At 36.2% G+C, this 19,471-nt stretch overlaps 1 protein-coding gene across 1 annotated transcript in view; it reads left to right on the top strand.

The window, feature by feature from the left end:
- The window catches only part of LOC124596265 (dynein axonemal heavy chain 7), a 1,038,560-nt gene that overhangs the window by 840,731 nt on the left and 178,358 nt on the right, over positions 1–19,471 (top strand). The window contains 1 exon segment of the mRNA XM_047135340.1: positions 12,370–12,515. Within this exon segment, the coding sequence (XP_046991296.1) occupies positions 12,370–12,515 (146 nt within the window).

A 19,471-nucleotide genomic window follows, 5' to 3' on the forward strand; every position in this document is an offset into this window, starting at 1 on the left:
TTCAAAAGTTTCTCACAGTAAATTACATAATTTTTAAAACCCAGTTTGGCTTTCAACAAGAAAGAAGGACAGTAAATACAATCAGTAGTTTATTCAGAAGATATGTTTCACTTTAGATAAGCGTAAAAAGATCACAGAAATATTCTGTGACTGGACAAAAGCATTCAATTAAGTGAATCTTTTCCACATACTACAGATGTATATTATTATGAACAGTACTTTACAGTGTTTCAGCAAAGAGTGAATGTAACATCAGATTCAGGAAATTACTCCTGTGAGTGTAAAATAATTTTCTGAGGAATCCATAAGGTTTGATATAGGGTCCCAATCTGTTCCTATTCTATGTTCAAGAACCACCAGTTACTACTCATATTCACTCAGTCTTAGTTCTAATTGAAATGACGTGCCTGAAAAAAATCAAATAAAGTGTCACTGGTTCTAACAAAATGGACTACAGCTGAATCTCACTAAAACACATATGGTGTAATTTGGAACTAAATCATCACATAGAGAATTTCATACCTCCTGTGCATTTCAGACTCTGTGCCCAAACAACAGAGTATGCTGGGTTAAAAAGTTACAATAAACTGAAGTGCAGGAATATATTCAATGTGTAACTTGGTTCACAGAAAAGACTAATCTTTATCCTTCTAGCACAGAAGTTTTATTTTACTATTGAATAATTAATGGTGAACAATTTCACCATTGGAACAATGGTCTTTGTGTGTGAGAGTGTGTGGATGCATGCACTCAATTTTATCCTAATTTACAAGATGGATGGTATCAAATGGAGTACATAATGCAAATGTGCTGTCTTAAAATATACAAGCTGTGTGAATCTAATACTGAAAGTTGTAAGGAAAGCAAACTGACATATAATTACAATTATATTATGGTACATGTTTGTGGGGTTTTGAGCTAAGTGCTGATTTACCTAAAGTTCTTCTAATAGTCCAGATTATTCCATTTGTTGCCTATATGTAGCACTTTTACATTGACTTTATTACACCACAACCTCTACCCATAATAACAATGGTGTCATAAATATTTTTATTTAAAGTCACTGATAAATTATTCTGAGAAAAATTAATCTTATGCACCAGCCATAAAATTATTTCATGTACGTAAAGTATAAGATTGTTCTGCTGAATGTTATTTTTACTGTTAGAATAGAAAAATAATAAATTCCTGTGGGTTCTTGTCCTTGGAGTTCAAATATTGTAATAATTATTGAAAGAATTAGTGTCTGATTATTTCTGCAGTTTGAAATTGTCACTCCGTACGCTCACGTAATGGCAGCAGACAAAGCACAGTCTGAACTGCTGTGGACACAAAATTCAGCATATCTTTGATCTCATCCACTTCATACATCATAGGGAAGAAGAACAGAAGAAGAAAAAATTCCACAGACAATACAAAGCCAATACATTTGTTTAGTGGTGTTATATTTTGTTATATGATTATTTTTTGTAAGAAACTGGTTATAAAATAATAAAACCTTTTTTTAATTTCACATTATAATAATAAGTCACAATATAATAAGTTTTTTCTCAGTTCTCCATATAGGTTTAAAAGTCATTTCTGCAAAAATATTCATTATCTCATAAGTCTCAAGCACTGTCCCAGTTGACACAAAATATTGGTCTGCTAAGTCAATGCCACATATCATTCAGTTTTCGCTTTAGATAGAGAGTTTTTGTTTGTAAACTTTAGATAGTGGTTAGACAAAACATCAAGTAGTATACCATATGTCTAGTGTGGATATGGTAGTTTTAAATGGCTTCAGCAACTTTTGGAAAAGGCTGTGGAGACTTCCTGGAATTGTCTATCCCGCCCCATTTCGGTTTACTGGATGTGGAAAACCGGGAACAAAATGGTCCAATGGGCTTCAAAAAAGTGCAGTTACCTAAACTAAGTGTGAGGCTTGACATGTTCATTATAGAAAACATTGAATCTGTTGTTGAGGTCAAAAGAGGTCAATTAATGTTGAAAAGTTCATTTTAATTGAAAAGAAATTTCAATGAAGCAACGTTGAATACCCTACCCTGTATCGAGTTGGTGGATTGGAGGTCGAAGACAGGTGGAGGCCTCTGCTGGTGGAGGCTGCTGCTGGTTCGCCCCCAGCATGTCGATGGAATGTCATCTGCTGTCAGCTGCACCCAGTTCTCGATCTAGTATTTCTGGGACCGTTCTTGTTTCCATGTTCCATGTTCCTCTCCTCCAGTGTGGGTACATGTAATATTGAAAATTGGTGTCAGTGACAAAGAAATTATTTATTTTATGGCGTTGAAGCAGCAAGTTTATCTCTATTCACTTGGATTCACTCATTGTATTTACGGAAGATGTTCTGTATATAAACACTGTTCTGGTTAATGTAGTGATTCACAGTTCATTTAAATGAATTGAACTGGTGTTCATCATGTGCTTTGTTCATTTCTCACTGTACATAAACATTTGCACATGGCACAGTGGAGCCGACATTGCACTCACATTGAGGCATTTATTTATTTTATTTATTTAGTCCTTCAAATCCTATATGTATAGAATATATACAAGGAAATTGGAGATGGTTAGGTATTTACAAGATAAAATACAGTTTGTATTGCAATCCTAAGGACTAGATATTGAAGTAATTTAGCACAGATTCATAAATACAACAAACATTACAGGCAACATACAAAGTAGAATATTAATAATGCATCTTTATTTTTGTTGTTTGGCTTTTATAGATTCTGTCAGACTGTAAAAGCACTGATCAATTAAATATGCCTTTACTTCAGCCTTAAATCTACAGAGTTTACTTATTGATTTAATATGTTTAGGTAGATTATTGAAAATCTTTATCCCAGTATGTAGTGTGCCTTTTTGGCACAATGATGTTCTCACCTGTTTCACATGAAGGTCAAATTTTTGCCTTGTATTGTGTGCATGTATATCTTCATTTTTTAATAAGATATCTGGGTGTCTATTGATATATTGTTTGATGAAAAATGATGTTTCATAGATAAAAATGCAAGGAAGAGGAAGAACTGACAGTTTTATGAATATGGGTCTGCACGATTTCGTATTGTTTACCCCTTCAATAATTCTTAGTATTCTCTTTTGCATCCTGAAAAGTTTAATATTTGTTGTTGTATTGCCCCAGAAGATTATGCCATATTTAATTACAGAATGCACATAGGAGTAGTATACATTTAACAGGCTGGCTTTGCGGCAACAAGTTTTTAAGATCCGTATCATGTAACAGGTTTTGCTTAGTTTTCTTTTCAAATATTCAATATGTACCACCCATTTTGTGTTGTTCTGGAGCCAGAGTCCCTGAAATTTAGTGCTGTCAACACTTTCAAGAACTCTGTCCCTAAGTTCTATTTCTATGTTTGGGTGGTGTCTTCCTTTCACATTATAGAAGTTCAGTTCTTTGTTTACAATTAGCTTGTTGTAGCTGAACCACTGTTCTACACTCTTCATTGTTTGCATAGTGGAGTCTTTTAGTTTTTCTTCTGTTTTACCACTAATAAGGAAGCTTGTATCGTCTACAAATTGGAGGGTAGTTTAGCAATACTTGTTGTACATAAGATCATTGACATAGAGGAGAAACAGAATGGGTCCTAATACTGATCCTTGAGGGATGCCATATTTCACATGTTTCATATCCTGAATAGTAGTAGCTGATTTTGTTATGGTCAGTATATTGCACTTCAACCACCTGTTTGCGACCACATAGGTATGTCTTGAGCCACTCATTGGATATACCTCTAATTCCTAACTGGTCAAGCTTCTGCAGTAGGGCACTATGGTCAATGACGTCAAAAGCTTTAGATAAATCAAGACATATGCCTGTCACAAACTCACCTGCATCCAGTTTAGTATAGATTTCATTAAGAAATTAAAATATTGCACTTTCAGTTGAATAGCCTTTCCTGAAGCCATGCTGTGAAGGAGAGAGAATTTTATTTTTATTTACGAAATCAGACAATCTCTTATAAAAAAAAATTTCTAAAATTTTAGAAAATACAGGCAGTAGGGCTATTGGTCTATAATTTGAAACACATTCTGGATTTCCTTTTTTGAACAGTGGTTTCAGCTTTGCTGTTTTTAAGCATGAAGGGAAGGTTCCTGATGCCAGTGAGCTGTTGCACAAATGTGTCAAGGGTTCAGCTAAGGCAAGACAGCATTTTTTAATAATTGCATCTGGTATTCCATCAATTCCACATGAGTACCCTGTTTTCAAGGTTTTTATAATTGGTAAAATTTCTTCAGAATTTTTGGGTGAAAGGAGCAAAGATGTAGACACATTTCTCACACTATTGCATGTTGGAGGTGATATTTTGTTGTGTTCTTCCAGTCCACTCACCAACTGTTCACTTACGTTTGCAAAATATTTGTTGAAGGTCCCTGCAATTTCTGTTGGGCAAGAAATCATTTGTCCTTCATATAATAAGTTCATATTTTTATATTGTTTAGTTTCACTTGTTGTTTGATTTTTTATAACTTCCCATATAGTTTTAGATTGGTTTTTTGAGTTTTCAATGTATTTGTCATTTGCCATTGTTTTAGCTTTCCTTACAACATTTTTGAGGATCCTCTTGTAATTCTTCATGTACAAATAAAATTCATGAGGCATGTTCTGTGTCTTTGCTATATCGTGTAATCTTCTTTTCTCTGCACAAGATATTTTAATACCTGTTGTAATCCATTTGTTCTTTTTGAAGTTAGGTTGACATTTTTGCTTTTTTAATGGAAATGCAGCTTCAAAGTATGACATGAAGATTTCCATGATTTTTTCAAACTTTTTGTTAGTATTTTCACAGATATACACTTCATATCAAGTTTCTTCACTTAGTCTCTGTACAAAAAGGTTTATTTGTTTGTTAGTGAATTTCCTTGCTTCTTTTACAAGTTCCTCTTTCTCAGTTGTTTCACTTGGGGTGCGCAAAGCAATAAACTGTGCATAGTGATCACTGAAGCCAGTATTAAGATTTCCTGCACAGAAATTGTGATTTACATTTGTGTTTATTAATATCTGATCAATTGTTGAGCTAGTTGTTGGTATAACTCTTGTAGGAGAGTCTATGGTGGCTTTTATGTTATATGTTTCCAGTAGGGTCATCAAGCTTTGCTGGTCTTTTGAGATTTCTTGAAAATCAATATTAAAATCTCCACATATGATCACTGTTTTGTTGAAGTTTTTTATAGTATTTAAAGCTGCTTCTAGTTGGTGACAGAAATCATTTAAGTTCCCATCAGGGCTCCTATATACACAGATGATTATTAATTTTAATGCAAAGAGTTCAACTGCGGATACTTCAAAAATTTTCTCTTGGCATGCAGCTGGCAGTGGACAGTCTGTTTTAAGAGTTTATACTCATGAGGTTATCTCATTATTTTAGAAGTCTGAGTTTTGATAATACTTTATTAATTTTTTTATTTTAAACAGATTATCAACATCTTGTCATTGCAGCTAACATACGCACTGGAAGAGTGTTCACATTGTCTCTGATTTGAGTGATTTTTCACTGATTAACACAGTTTTAAAAATGAAAGACACAGTTTGTGCATATCCACTTGATTTTAAAAGTTTTCTTGAGACACATAGCACAAATACTGATTATTGCTGGGCCTCATAGTTCCACATAACAGACAAATGTTCATGTCTACATTTGGTATTATATTGCAACATGAAGACAAAACTCATATACTATATTGAGTGTCATATAAAAAAAATTGTCTGATAGAATCTTCTACATTTGTCTTGATCAATAGATCACCTTTGAACTGTGTAGATTTCAGTACATCTCCATAAGTTGGTACATTTTATTTGTTTATTGTCATTTATTCTCATTCATTCTCAATCAGTTAAATCTTATAATTAGTATTTTGGAACAGATGCCCATATTCAGTACACCTGCTAATAAGTAACTCAAAGAGCTAATGGCAAAGCTAAACCCGAAAGTTAAAAGTACTGAAAGTGGTACGTAAGAAGTCAAATGCTCCAAACAGAGCTAAATCAGAAGAAAGCAAACACGTGGACTAGCACTCAACTAAGATCCATTCTTGTGTGTGCACTACATAAATCAAGGAAAAATACATTCATGACTCATCCACATTCATAGATGCATGATATACTTAAAGTAAATATATATTTACCCCAATATAACCTATGTAGAAAAAAATCAGAAAATCATATTTACATTAAAAAATCTATTCTAACTGTTTAAAAAATTTTAGTGAACCAACTCTCAGTATTGAAACTTCAAGGCTTTAAATTCTTTAATTGTTCCCTTGTGGGAACTTAGATTTGTTCAGGAATCGAAATTACAGTTCAACGTATCCTTGTCATATATGACCTGAAATAAAACCTTATAAAGTAAGACACATGAGTAAAAGAATTTACAATAAACCGACTCTATAACTACTATTTATATATTTTATAATGGTACTTGTGCACTGAATACATTTTGTTACTTGCAATTAATGAACTGTGGTTCTTATTGCAAATATTTCTTAAGGTCCCTATGACAATAGAGTCCCTTTATATTTTCAGTATTGACTTCTTGCAGTAAATAGCAACCGTTAGGAGGAATTGAAACAATTTTGAATGGGTCTGCATATAGTAGATGCCACTTTTTATTTTTCTTCTTAATCAGCCATAGCTTAAGGTGCATTCTAAGCAGTACTGGCTGTCCCTCTCATTACCTCATTCTGCTTTGTCCAAGAGACCAAATACGAAGCTTTACAAATAGGTGTTGTGCGGATACACTTTCATATCATAAATATAACCTTTTATGACACCTGGGTGATCTATGAATACCTTACATAGTTAGACAATGGATTTACTAATTGCCTAGCTTGGATTCTGTCAATACAAGAACCTTCCATCACTTTCTTCTTAACCATGGCAGAGATGTCACTCACATTGTTGTGAACATCATCCTTTTGGTCAGTATGCCACTCTTTCGGGTGATCATACTCTAATATCAGCAATTTCTGTTCACTGACTGCTATATTTACAGGTCTACTTGGGTGAAGGCCTGCCTCGATTTCCCATTTTAGCTGTAAGTTATCTTTCGCCCCTGGTACTTCAGTTCTCAGACTCCTTGGGCAAGATTTAGTATTGCTTCTCTATCCCAGAGAAATTCAAACCCCAAAATTATTGGTACAGACAGGTTTTTCATAACTAGGAACATGCACTTGAGGCTATTATTTCCAAAGGAAAGCTCTAACTGCATTTGGAATTTCAGTGTCTGTGACTTCTTTCCCAAAGCTCCTATAACTTTAAATTTGCTCACTGGCAGAACCAGTAATTGCTTGACTTGCATAACCCTCTTGAAAAATTGCCCACTTATCCCTGAAATATTTGTGCTAGTGTCAAGGAGTACTGAGGTAATAATTCCGTTTATGGACAATTTAACTGTTGCTTGTATATATTGTGCTGTTTCATTATTGGACACGGTATCTTCTTGATATAATTCGCCCTCTAATTTTATTCCGTCCTGGTATCTAATCATATTAATTCTGTCAGGAATAGACCCATTGCCTTCACTTCATAGTCCGGTCTCCTGACGAAGGCCTACAGGAACCAAATCTATTTTGTCAGATTCTTTGTTGCTTGTTTCTTGTCCAGTGATATTTCTACTATTCTCATATTCTCAGTATTATTAGATGGAGGTGGTCTGTTTGGATCCCATGGCTGTGAAAATGGACTGTTTGGTACAGGTACAATCTGCATATAATTTACATGCTGCCCTTGGTTTGCAAAATTGTAGTGGGGGTGGCAATGACTCAGCCCTGGCTGTTGCCAGTACTGATTGTCATTATGCATATTTTTCGGTCTATCCTTGTATGGACTTCCTGATTTGTTATTGTTGCTCTTTTTTTTATTATATTGATTGTTATTATTTGTATTCTCATTCAAGTACTGCCTCTGATTATCATTCACATGTTGATAATCTCAGTTTCCCTGGTAATGATGGTTACTGGGATTGTCCTGTTTCTGGTAATAATTATCTTTTCCATTGTAATTGTTATTATCATTAAATTTATTTTTATTCTTCATCAGACTATTTTGCCTCTAGTACCGTTGTTCCCATTCCAAGAGCTTTTTCCTTTGGAATAGCTGGTATTAGAATTTCCTGTATTTGAACTTTCTTGTACATCTTCCTGGACCAGGTCTAGTGAGCCTATTACGGACAGAAATTCTTTAAGGTCAGTGTCCATAACATTGAACAGTTTTTCCCTTATGTTGATCAGTAACCTTGCTTTTAATACACTCAGTAGATCTCAGGTAGTGATTGTCTCATCCCTATACCAAGCAATATTGAAGTATTTTTATAAATATTTTCGTAGAGACCCAGTCTTCAGATTATACACTTCTGAATTGTAAACAATTTTTCTAAGTCTTCCTTGTATCAAGGTTGACTAGAACTGATCAAGAAATGCCCTCTCAAAATCACTGAAAGTTTGGAAAGTCTCGGCAGCATTTAATGCCCAAAGCTAAGCATCCCCTGCAATATGTGATACCACGAATTGTATCTTCTCCTCTTCTATCCAAGATTTCAGAAGGGCACTTCTGAACTTATGTGTAAATACGACTGGATGTATATTATTTTTTCTCTCTCCACTGAAATTCTGAATCTGATTATGTTTACTGAGACATTCCTCATGCATCAATGTACTCAGATGCATTGATTGGCTCTCATTAGAAGCTGGTGTCCTCATTTTGCTACAGGTACAGTCTGCTTCTAGTTTTGAATTTCTTGTATGCACCAGTGGCTGTGGCAATAAAGGTTGGCTATCATAGCTTGACTTATCATAAATTGCAACAGGGGTTGCTGGCAAACTTTGTGTATTACTCTGATTTATAACATGACCAATGTGCAAAAGTTGTGGCCTATTTTGCAGTGCCACACTAGCAGTCAGCAAATTTTCAAGTTTAGTTCCCCTGTCAGGACCAGATTCTTCATTACTGAATTCTGACATCACCCTGAGTTTCAGTTGTCGAGATTAAAAACTCTGGCTAGCTCTGTTTGTACTTGTTTCTTTACTTAGGTTTGTATTTTATCTTCATTTCATCTATGGCAGTTGTCAGCATTTTAAAACTAGTTTCTAAGTTACTGATTTCAGTCTGCATATCATATACTTTGGTGGGAATGTTTGCTAATGGTTGGATTGTGTGTCTAATTGCATTTATCTCTGCATTAAAGTGTGCTGACAATGCATTATCCCTGTTGATTATCAGTTGGTTAATATTTTGAGCAATTTATTTGTCCCACTGGATACTAAGAATTTTCTTTCTCTTACCTGTTCTTTTAATTCACGTTGCTCTGCTTTTAATGCCTTCGCTTCTAAACGCTGCTGCTCTTTAAGAGCTTCTTCTTCCCTACATTGCTTTTCTTTTAAAGTCTTTGCCTCTAAACGTTGTTGCTTCTTCTTCCCTACCTTGCTTTCCTATCGTTTCTAATTTTTGAAGTGACATGGCTAATATAGTACCATCTGGCAGTGGCATAACTTGAGCATTGATATTTTAAAGCTTTCACCGGAGTGTCACTCAACACTGGCAACTCCTCATTTTCAATATCACTTGACATGTCCGGTAAAATAATATTATCATCAACATTCAAGCTATCTAGCTCCTGCACTGAAGTGTGCGGAATATGGCTCACTTGAGCATGTGACTTTAAATCTGTATCAGCCTGCTCATTCATTTTAGCCTTCTTCTTAGGCCTAGTCATTTTTATCAGCAAATATCTCATGCTATAAAGCAATTACAATAAATTCAGATCCCCAAAAACATTCTCTAACTAACAAAAGGAACAATCATTACAACTAAATGTGTGTTTGTTTACACAACAATTCACTAGAGACAAGAAAATATTTGAAAATGCTTCTCACAGCCAGAATATGATACTGTACTCCATATGGCTGGAGTGATTTTGGCTGAAGTGCTGCAAAATACTGTAGCGCACAAACAGATGTCTGTTGCATGCTTGTGATATATGTGCACCTGTTCCTACCTTTAGCTGACAGGGGACGCTATCGGTGGTACAGCACCGCACGCTGCTTACAAATTTCCAGGTGTCAGTTTGATATTTACAGCAGTATCTTGTATGCTCGGTTGGTACATGAAAAACCAAACAAAACAAGCATTAATACTTTACAGTAGCAATCTATACACAAAAAGGAATACACTAATTACTATGATTATGATTACAGTATTTGTACTCAAGCACAACGTGACCAGGCACCAATGTAATGTGTAATGGGATTCTATTTAACATTGTTATGGTGTTGTATACATGTTATTGTAAAAGTATGAAAATGTAGCAGCAAGAATAACAGTATTATTTGAAAGAAATAAGTAATCTCTGATAATTCTTATTTATGTGCTGTTGAGCTCGACTGTAATGAGTTTCAATAATTCTTTATTTGACATTAAAATATAGGCACCAAATAATTAATATGTCATTCCACAACCCCTACCCATAACAACACTGGTGTCATAAATATTTTTATTTAAAGTCACTGATAAATTATTCTGAGAAAAATTAATCTTATGCACCAGCCATAAAATTATTTCATTTATGTAAAGACTAAGATTGTTTTGCTGAATATTATTTTCACTGTTGGAATAGAAGAATAATAAATTCCTGTGGGTTCTTGTCCTTGGAGTTCAAATATTGTAATAATTATTGAAAGAATCAGTGTCTGATTATTTCTGCAGTCTGAAATTGCCACTCCATACACTCATGTAACGGCGGCAGGCAAAGCACTGTCTGGACTGCTGCAGACACAAAACTCAGCTTATCTTCAATCTCATCCGCTTCATATATCATAGGGAAGAAGAACAGAAGAAGGAAAAATTCCACAGACAATACGAAGCCAATACATTCTTTTAGTAGTATTATCTTTCGTTACATGATTATTTTTTGTAGGAAACTGGTTATAAAATAATAAAACATATTTTTGTTATTTCACAGTATAATAATAAGTATTTTCTCAGTTCTCACATATAGGCTCAAAGGTCATTTCTGGAAAAACATTCGTTAACTCATAAGTCTCAAGCACTGTCCCATACACAGGTGACACAAAATATTGGTGCTGACATTACAATGTCCATGTTCAGTCTCTCTATCTTCTATAGCCTTGCCTTTTTGACCAGCATATAGTCAATGCACAAGTGCTTTTATCAGCTTAACTGCTGCATAATATATCAGTTTTATGCTTGCTGTTGACTACAGCTATGGCACCTCTTTCCTAAAATGAGGTTTTATAGTTTCAAGATTTGGGGGATTTAGCTGATTTTTGAATCATTTTCCTAAGGATGTGGAAGTACACCAGTTGATTTTGGTGGTGGGGATAACTGCAGAGGGGACTGATTTGTTGAATCATTTTCCTATGCATGTGGTAGTACACCAGTTGACTTTAGTGAAGGGTATAACTGTAGATGGGACAAAAAAAGTATGGTAAGATATTTCTTCTTTGTTTCTTGTTTGAACATTATCAACAAAGTCAGGCTTATAGCCCTTGGCAGATGAAATAAATTTAGTTGTTTGTAGTCCTATTTGGAAATCCTGTTTTGAAATTGGTATGTATGTCAGACGATACACAATAGAATGGAAGGCAGCATGTTTGTGTGTTACTGGATGTTGTGAACAAGAAGATATTACAGTGTTTGTTACTGTATGTTTCCTGTAAATTTTGCTACAATGTCTACCTGTATTGGTCTCTGTGTTAAGATCCAAAAAGCTTCTGAATTTGTCACCAAGTTCTATGGTGAAGTGAATGTTTTTGTGTTGTGAGTTTACACATTCCAGAAATGTGTTCAGCTGTCTGACATGCCAGTCTACAGTCACTTGCATTGACTAACAACACAAGTAGTGATCAACTGATTTGACTTTCCTCACATAATACCATGACCAAAGATTCTGTGTGCTTATAGTTTTTTTTTTTTTTCTAATATGTACTTTGCTACACACTAGTGTCTCTTGTGGCACTAGTTAGTTGTTTTCCTAATCATGGCTCCCAAAGAGGCGGACTGATTTGAAATAAAACAAAACACAGTATGCCAGTTTTTCAACCTTAAATATGAATTTGTTCTCCCATGAAGTTACAGAAAAAGCAATAAATGAAAAAAAATATTCACTATGATTCATAAGCATACTTAGAGAAAATCAATGGTGTTTTTCCTTGTATCATGAGAAAAATAAAATTAATGTTTGCTGCTTACAGGTACACATGCACCAAGGGTTTCCTTCATGGTGGAATCTAAATTACACTGTACAATCGTAATTAAGTTTCACATGTGCATGACTTGTAGATGATTTACATGTTTACTTGAGTAGAATTAGAAGATGAAAATTTGTGTTTCAGAGAATCTAGGAAAAGAGTTTGTTGAACCTCCGCCTTTTGATCTGACGTCATCTTACTGTGATTCACACTGCTGCATACCATTAATATTTATCTTAACACCGGGAGCAGATCCTACTGCTGTTCTACTTAAGTTTGCAGATGATCAGGTTTGTTTATTTTTAAGTTTTGAGTTCTATTGTTTTTTTCCCACATGTTGGCAAATGTTACTGTGGAATTTGAGAGCATTCAGAAATGATTTAATCAGATTATTTGGTACAGTAATATAGTCTGGAAGAATACAAATGAAATATCTTCAATTTCCAAATCACATTAGAACAGAAAGTTGTCTCACTCTATGTATAAGCACTATTAAAACTACCCATGTCTCTGTAGTGGGTAATAACAAAGATACAAAACACACAACTTTCTACAATTTGTTGTGCTTAAAAAGGAATGTAGTTATTGATGTGCAGTAAACAGTTTGTTGGACAAATACAGAGCTGCATTATTTAGATAGAGTGACAGTTTGTAGAACAATTCCTGACAAACCAGTCAGAAGGTAGTTAAAATTATTTAATTTCCTGCAAGAATTTTGCCAAAATATAGTACATTGTCAAAGGCAGCCACATCAAAGACTCTCATGTAGCTGGTGTTGCTTGTCCATTCTGTGCCCTGCTTCTGCTGGAGCATTCTTCAAAGATTTTCGCTATCACAAAATATGATGCAGAGCTTATTTGATAACTGTTTTCTGATTGATGAGATATCACCAGCTCTTTGATGACAGAGTCAAGAATCCGTAGGGGCAATACAACTCCATCTCTTCAAAACCAAGCAAGAGCTGTATGTGGATGTTGCACTCTTCCACTGCTTATATGTCTGTCAGGCAAAGGTAAATGCTTCTGCCAAAGTCTGATCAGTGCTGCAATATGTGATGTTGCATTGACTGATGCACTGCTTGATACACGTGGATGTAATATTGGAAATGCCAGGTGTCTATATTCCTACATACGAGGGCGGTTCAGAAAGTAACCTCCGATTGGTCATAGTGCAGGTTGTGGGGGGAGTAGCGACGCCATCTGTGCGTTCACGCACTCAACAGGTCAGTCGGCATCAAGCCGTGGTCGAGTGAACGTTGTACCTGCGCTAGTTTAGTTTTTGTGGCAGTTTGAAATGTGCGCTGCAATAGAAAACCCCGCCAAATGTGAAGTGCGTGCTGTCATAAGGTTTTTTACAGCCAAAGGATATTCTGCAGCAGCTATTCATCGTGAGCTTTGTGCCGTGTACGGACCAAGAGTTATGAGTGAAGGAGTTGTCCTGAATGGGTACGTTTATTTAAAAGTGGACGAGAAAACGTTCATGATGAAGAGAGGAGTGGTAGACCATCGTTGGTGACTGACGAACTCGTTCAGACAGTTGATGCAAAAGTTTGTGAAAATCGACGTTTCTCAATGTCGGAGTTGTCTACTGGTTTTCCACAGATTTCTAAGACTCTCTTGTACGAGATAGTGACAGCAAGATTGGGTTACCGTAAGTTCTGTGCACGATGGGTGCCCAAAATTCTTACCGACCACCACAAAACTCAAAGAATGGCCTCTGCATTAGACTTTCTGTCACGTTATGAGGATGAAGGAGAACCATTGTTAACAGAATCGTGACCGGTGATGAAACCTGGATTAAGTACGTGAACCCTGAGACAAAAGAACAATCAAAGATGTGGGCACATTCAAATTCGCCTACCAAACCAAGAAAAGCCTCGCAAGATTTTTCTGCCAGAAAACTGATGGCAACGGTGTTTTGGGATGCCAAAGGGGTGTTGTTGGTTGAATTCATGGAACGTGGTACGACCATTAATCAAGACGTGTACTGTGAAACAATAAAAAAGTTACGACGGGCTATACAGAGCAAACGCCGTGGTATGCTGACTTCCGGTATCGTTTTTTTGCACGATAACGCCCATCCTCACTCTGCTCGCAGAACAACGGCCCTTCTTGAGTCCTTCAAGTGGGACATTATCAACCATCCACCTTACAGCCCAGACCTGGCGCCAAGTGATTATCACCTCTTCATGCATTTGAAGAAATGGCTCGGGTCACAGCGGTTTGATGACGACGAAGAGCTCAAAGATGTGGTCACAGGCTGGCTTCAGGCACAAGCGGGTGATTTTTATGCAGAAGGAATTTCAAAGCTTGTGAAGAGATATGATAAGTGCCTCAATCACTATGGAAACTATGTAGAAAAATAGTGCAAAGATGTAGTTGTAAGATGTATATATTAAAATATTTTTATTTAACTTGGTGTATTTTTTTAAATCAACCGGAGGTTACTTTCTGAACGGCCCTCGTATAAATCTACATCTATATGCTGCAAACCATCATGAAGTGCATGGCAGAGGGTATGTTCAATCATTCCAGTCATTAGAGATACTTCCTGTTCCATTCACATGTGAAGCACAGGGAGAATGATTGTTTGAATGCTTCCGTGCTTGCAGTAATTATTCTAATCTTATCCTCGTAATCTCTATGTGAGTGATACTTAGAGTTTTGTAGACAGTGCTGTTTTTCTGGGGAAATGCTGGGGAATGTATACCCCTAAACGTTTTCATCGACAAAGTAATTTTTTTACGATGGAAGAGTGCCAAAGATTTATTTCACGGAAGTACATTTTTTATTTCATTTTTTCATGTTGGTAACTGCAATACGAATGATACCAGTGCAGTTTTTGGTCGGAAAAGTGAAGTCATTGACTATTTCAAGCATTTCAAAGCTGTGATGATGGGAAGAAGAAAAACAGTTGTTACCTTAATGAAATAGAATTTCCCACAGATTTTGGTTTGGCATTGTGCTAACCATGGGCTCATGTTATCAGTTAATAATATAATAAAAAGAGACTTCCCATCTCATGTGAATCACTTTCTTAGACTAGCTATATTCACTGAGCCACCAGTCACCGAGAGTTAAAGCAACGTGCAGAGCTACTTGAAATTGAAATTCTGAATATAGGCAGAATCTTGGGCACCAGATGCATAGCATTGAGCTTCAGAAGTGTGTCAGCAATGTGGAAAAACTTTAAAGCTTTGGTTGCTCACTTCACAGCTGCAAAAGATGATCAAAGCAGGGACTCAACTGACAGAGGTATGTAAGGTGGTTTATTGAAGTACATTACCAAAGTTGACTTCATTCTCGACTTGGCTCTAACGTGTGATGCCCTTCATGAATTATCAGAATTAAGTCTTGAGCTACAGTCAAGAGACGTCACACTGTATTCTGCCCAACAGAAGATCAGAAATCAGCTGTTGGTGTTTGAAGAAAGAAAACTGAACTGTGGTCCTCATTACTGTGAAGCTCTCAAAGTAATCCAAGAGCTGAGCTTCAGAGGAATTCCACTGGAAAAGAGGGCAACTATCGGACATCTTGAGCCCAGCATATTTTATGATTGTCTGAAACAGCGGATGGAAAATCGTCCTCTGCATACAGAGGATATTGCTATCTCTGAATGTGCGAAAGTTTTGGACTCGTCAAATTGGCCTGAGAATCCTGGAATAACATATGTTGAAATAAATATCAAAACTTTATGTTGTCGTTTTGCTCTTTCAGAGAGTGAAATATGTAGAGGATTTCTGGAGTATTTGATGGGGAAGAAAATTGCAGCATCCATCCTTCCTCTTCAGAATACACTGACATGTGTTCCTATATCAACGAGTGAATGTGAACATGGGTTTTCCCAAATGAATCTGATTGTCTTGCCAACAAGAGCTTCATTTCATCTTACCACAGTCAGCAATCTGATGTTCATAAAGTTGGTTGGTCCTCCACTGATGTTGTTCCAGCCCATGGACTATGTACCCTCTTGGTTCATGAAAGGCAGACATCTTGCTACTGATAGCAAGAGTAAAGTAAGAAGGTGTGAAGACTACAGCAGCCGTGAACTAAAGTCAGTATGGAAACTGTTGTAATGCTATTAATGTAAGTTACACTGTAGTTATATAGTTAAATAAATTTTCAGCTGTATTAAAAATTGGGTCAGTGGAAGCACGGGATACCACCCATCATGTTTGTCATTTTGGGAGCCAAACAAGGTCACAAAAGATTTTTGTAGTGCAGTTTCTATTGTTGTTGATGATAGGTGTGGATGGTTTTTGTTGTACTGTGTTCTTTAGTGGTGTTTTATAGGTTAAAATATGTGTTTGGTAATATTTGCTTGTATTGTTCTGTATGTCAGAGGGTTGATTGGACTCACCTGTTTCATTTGAGGTGTATTATAGGTCAATAGAAGTGTACAATACCATTTTCTTTTATTGTGCAGGGATTGATGGGAATTGCATGCTTCATTTGAGGTGATGTAAACTGAAGTCATCAATACCACATTCTCTTGTATGTTTGGGTGTTTCTCAGTATTGCCTGCTTCCTTTGAACTGTTTCATTTGAGGTGTATTATAGGTCAATAGAAGTGTACAATACCATTTTCTTTTATTGTGCAGGGATTGATGGGAATTGCATGCTTCATTTGAGGTGATGTAAACTGAGGTGATCAATACCACATTCTCTTGTACATTTGGGTGTTTCTCAGCATTGCCTGCTTCCTTGGAACTGTAATAAAGTCAACTGAATAGTCCCATACCTTTTTTTTTTCAACATGTTGATGATGTCATGGCTAAAAGCAGACGGATGGTATCCCATGCTTCAGTTATAAGTAATTTACACTGCATTATATCCAATGTTGGAGTACCCTCAAACTTTTTTTTAGAAAAAAAGCACTGGTCGTAGTATATACCTAGAACTATTATTTGAAGCCATTTCTTGAAACTTTATTAATCGACTTCCTCGGAATAGTTTGCATCTATCTTAAAGTGTCTTCCAGTTCAATTCCTTCAATATCTCTGTGATATCCTCCCACAGATCAACAAACCTACAAACTTTTGTGCTGCCATTCTCTGTATATGTTCAAAATCCCCTATTACTCCTATTTTGTATAGGTCCCACACACTTGAGCAGAATTCTAGAATCAGTCACACAGGTGATTTGTATGCAAACTCCTTTGTAGAGTGACTGCACTTTCCCAGTATTCTACGAATAAACCAAAGTCTAGCAGCTCCTTTCCCTGTAAGTGATCCTATGTGATCATTTCATTTCGTATCCCTGCAAAGTGTTACACCCAGGTATTTGTATCAGTTGACTGATTCCAACAGTAATTCATTGATATTATAGTCATAGGATACCACATTTTTGCATTTTATGAAGTGTACCATTTTACATTTCTGAACACCTAAAACAAGTTTCCAATCTTTGCACCACTTCGAAATGTCATCAAGATCTCACCGAATGTTTATGCAGCTTCTTTTAGACATGATCTCAACATAGATAACTGCATCATCTGCAAAAAGTCATAGGTTTCTATTAATATTCTCAACAAGATCATTAATATACAACATCAACAGTGAGGGTCCCAACACACTTCCCTGGGGCACACCTAAAGTTACTTCTACATATGACAATGACTCTACTTCCAAGATAACATGCTACGTCCTCCGTACCAAAGAGTCCTAAATTCAGTCACATATTTCACTTTATCCCCCATATGATTGTTTTCGGCAATAAGTGCAGGTGTGATACTGGGTCAAATGCTTTTCATATTAAGAAATACTGCATCTTCCTGCTTTAATCCAAAGCTTCCAGTATGTCATTCTGGAAAAGTGCATGTTGAGTTTCATATGGTTGACGTTTTCATAACACATGGTGGTTGGCACTGAGGAGATTATTCTGTTCAAGATACCTCATTGTGTTTGAGCTCAGAATATGTTCTGAGATTCTATGACAGATTTATGTGTAGGGCACTGGATGGTAATCACTCACTTCTACTACTCTTCTTGTAGATAGGAATGACCTGTGTTTTCTTCCAAGAACTGGCCACAGATTTTTGTTTGAGGGATCTACAATAGATTATAGTTAGAAGAGAGGCTAACTCACCCACAAATTCAGCATAGAATCTGATAGGGACTCCATCAGGCCGTGAAACTTTATTCAGTTTTAACTATTTCAGGTGTTTCTCAACACCATTGACACCAGTACTTATTTCATTCATCTTTTTAGTTGTATGAGGATTAAACTGGGGCAATTCTCCTGGTTTACCTTTGTAAAAACATTTGAAAATGGAGTTAAGCATTTCAGCTTTTGCTTTGCTACACTTAATTTCAGTTCTTGTCTCATTTACTAGGGACTGGACACTAACTTTAATGCCACTAACAGCCTTTACATAAGACCAGAATTTCTTTGGGTTTTGTGAAATATCATTTGACAATATTCTGCTATGGTAGTCATGGAAGGCATCAAGCATTGCTCTCTTGACAGCGACACACATTTCATTCAGCAACTCTCTATGTATAGCCCCATGCTTTGCTGTACTACTATTATGCAGTACTCTCTGTCCCTTTTGAGGTTTCTTTACAGTGACTGTATAGTACGGATGCTCCCTCCCATTATAAACTGTTTTACTGGATAATATCGACCCAGTGCATGTTCAACAATTTGTTTATACTTGAGCCATATTTCCTCTAAATAATCCTGCCCTGTGCTGAAAGTTTCAAGCTCCTCATTGAGATATGATACTACAGACTTTTTTAATCTTATGTACTGCCCGTATAAGTCTTTCTGCTTCTGCTAGTTGTCCTCCGTACTTTGGTAATCATTGATGCTGCAACCATGTCATTGTCACTGATATCAGTTTTGATGTGGACATCTTCAAAGAGGGAATGTCTGTTTGTTGTTCTTAGATCCATATATTTTCAAGTTTTCAGAGAAGGTATTTAGTAATGTTTCACAAGATGTCTTATAATGCCCACCACTAACCCAATTAACTGTTGGATGTTTAAAGCACCCATCAATGGTTACAGTGTGATGGGGGAACTTACTTGTAAGTTTTCGCTTGCATCAGGAGATGAGTTATACATTTACAAGAAGAAACTGCCTTCTGAGTTACAGCATCTGTGGGAAACTTTCTGCAAGAATGGCTACAGGGAGACACAAACAAGGCATACCCTCCAGCAGTAGAGAAGAAGAATGAAGACAAGCTAGAAGAAAAAAAACCTTACATTTGCCATTTCTTCCAAATACAGAGTTTTCCCCAGCCA

Source organism: Schistocerca americana, chromosome 2, assembly GCF_021461395.2.
Source record: "Schistocerca americana isolate TAMUIC-IGC-003095 chromosome 2, iqSchAmer2.1, whole genome shotgun sequence".
In the NCBI taxonomy this organism is placed as follows: domain Eukaryota; kingdom Metazoa; phylum Arthropoda; class Insecta; order Orthoptera; family Acrididae; genus Schistocerca; species Schistocerca americana.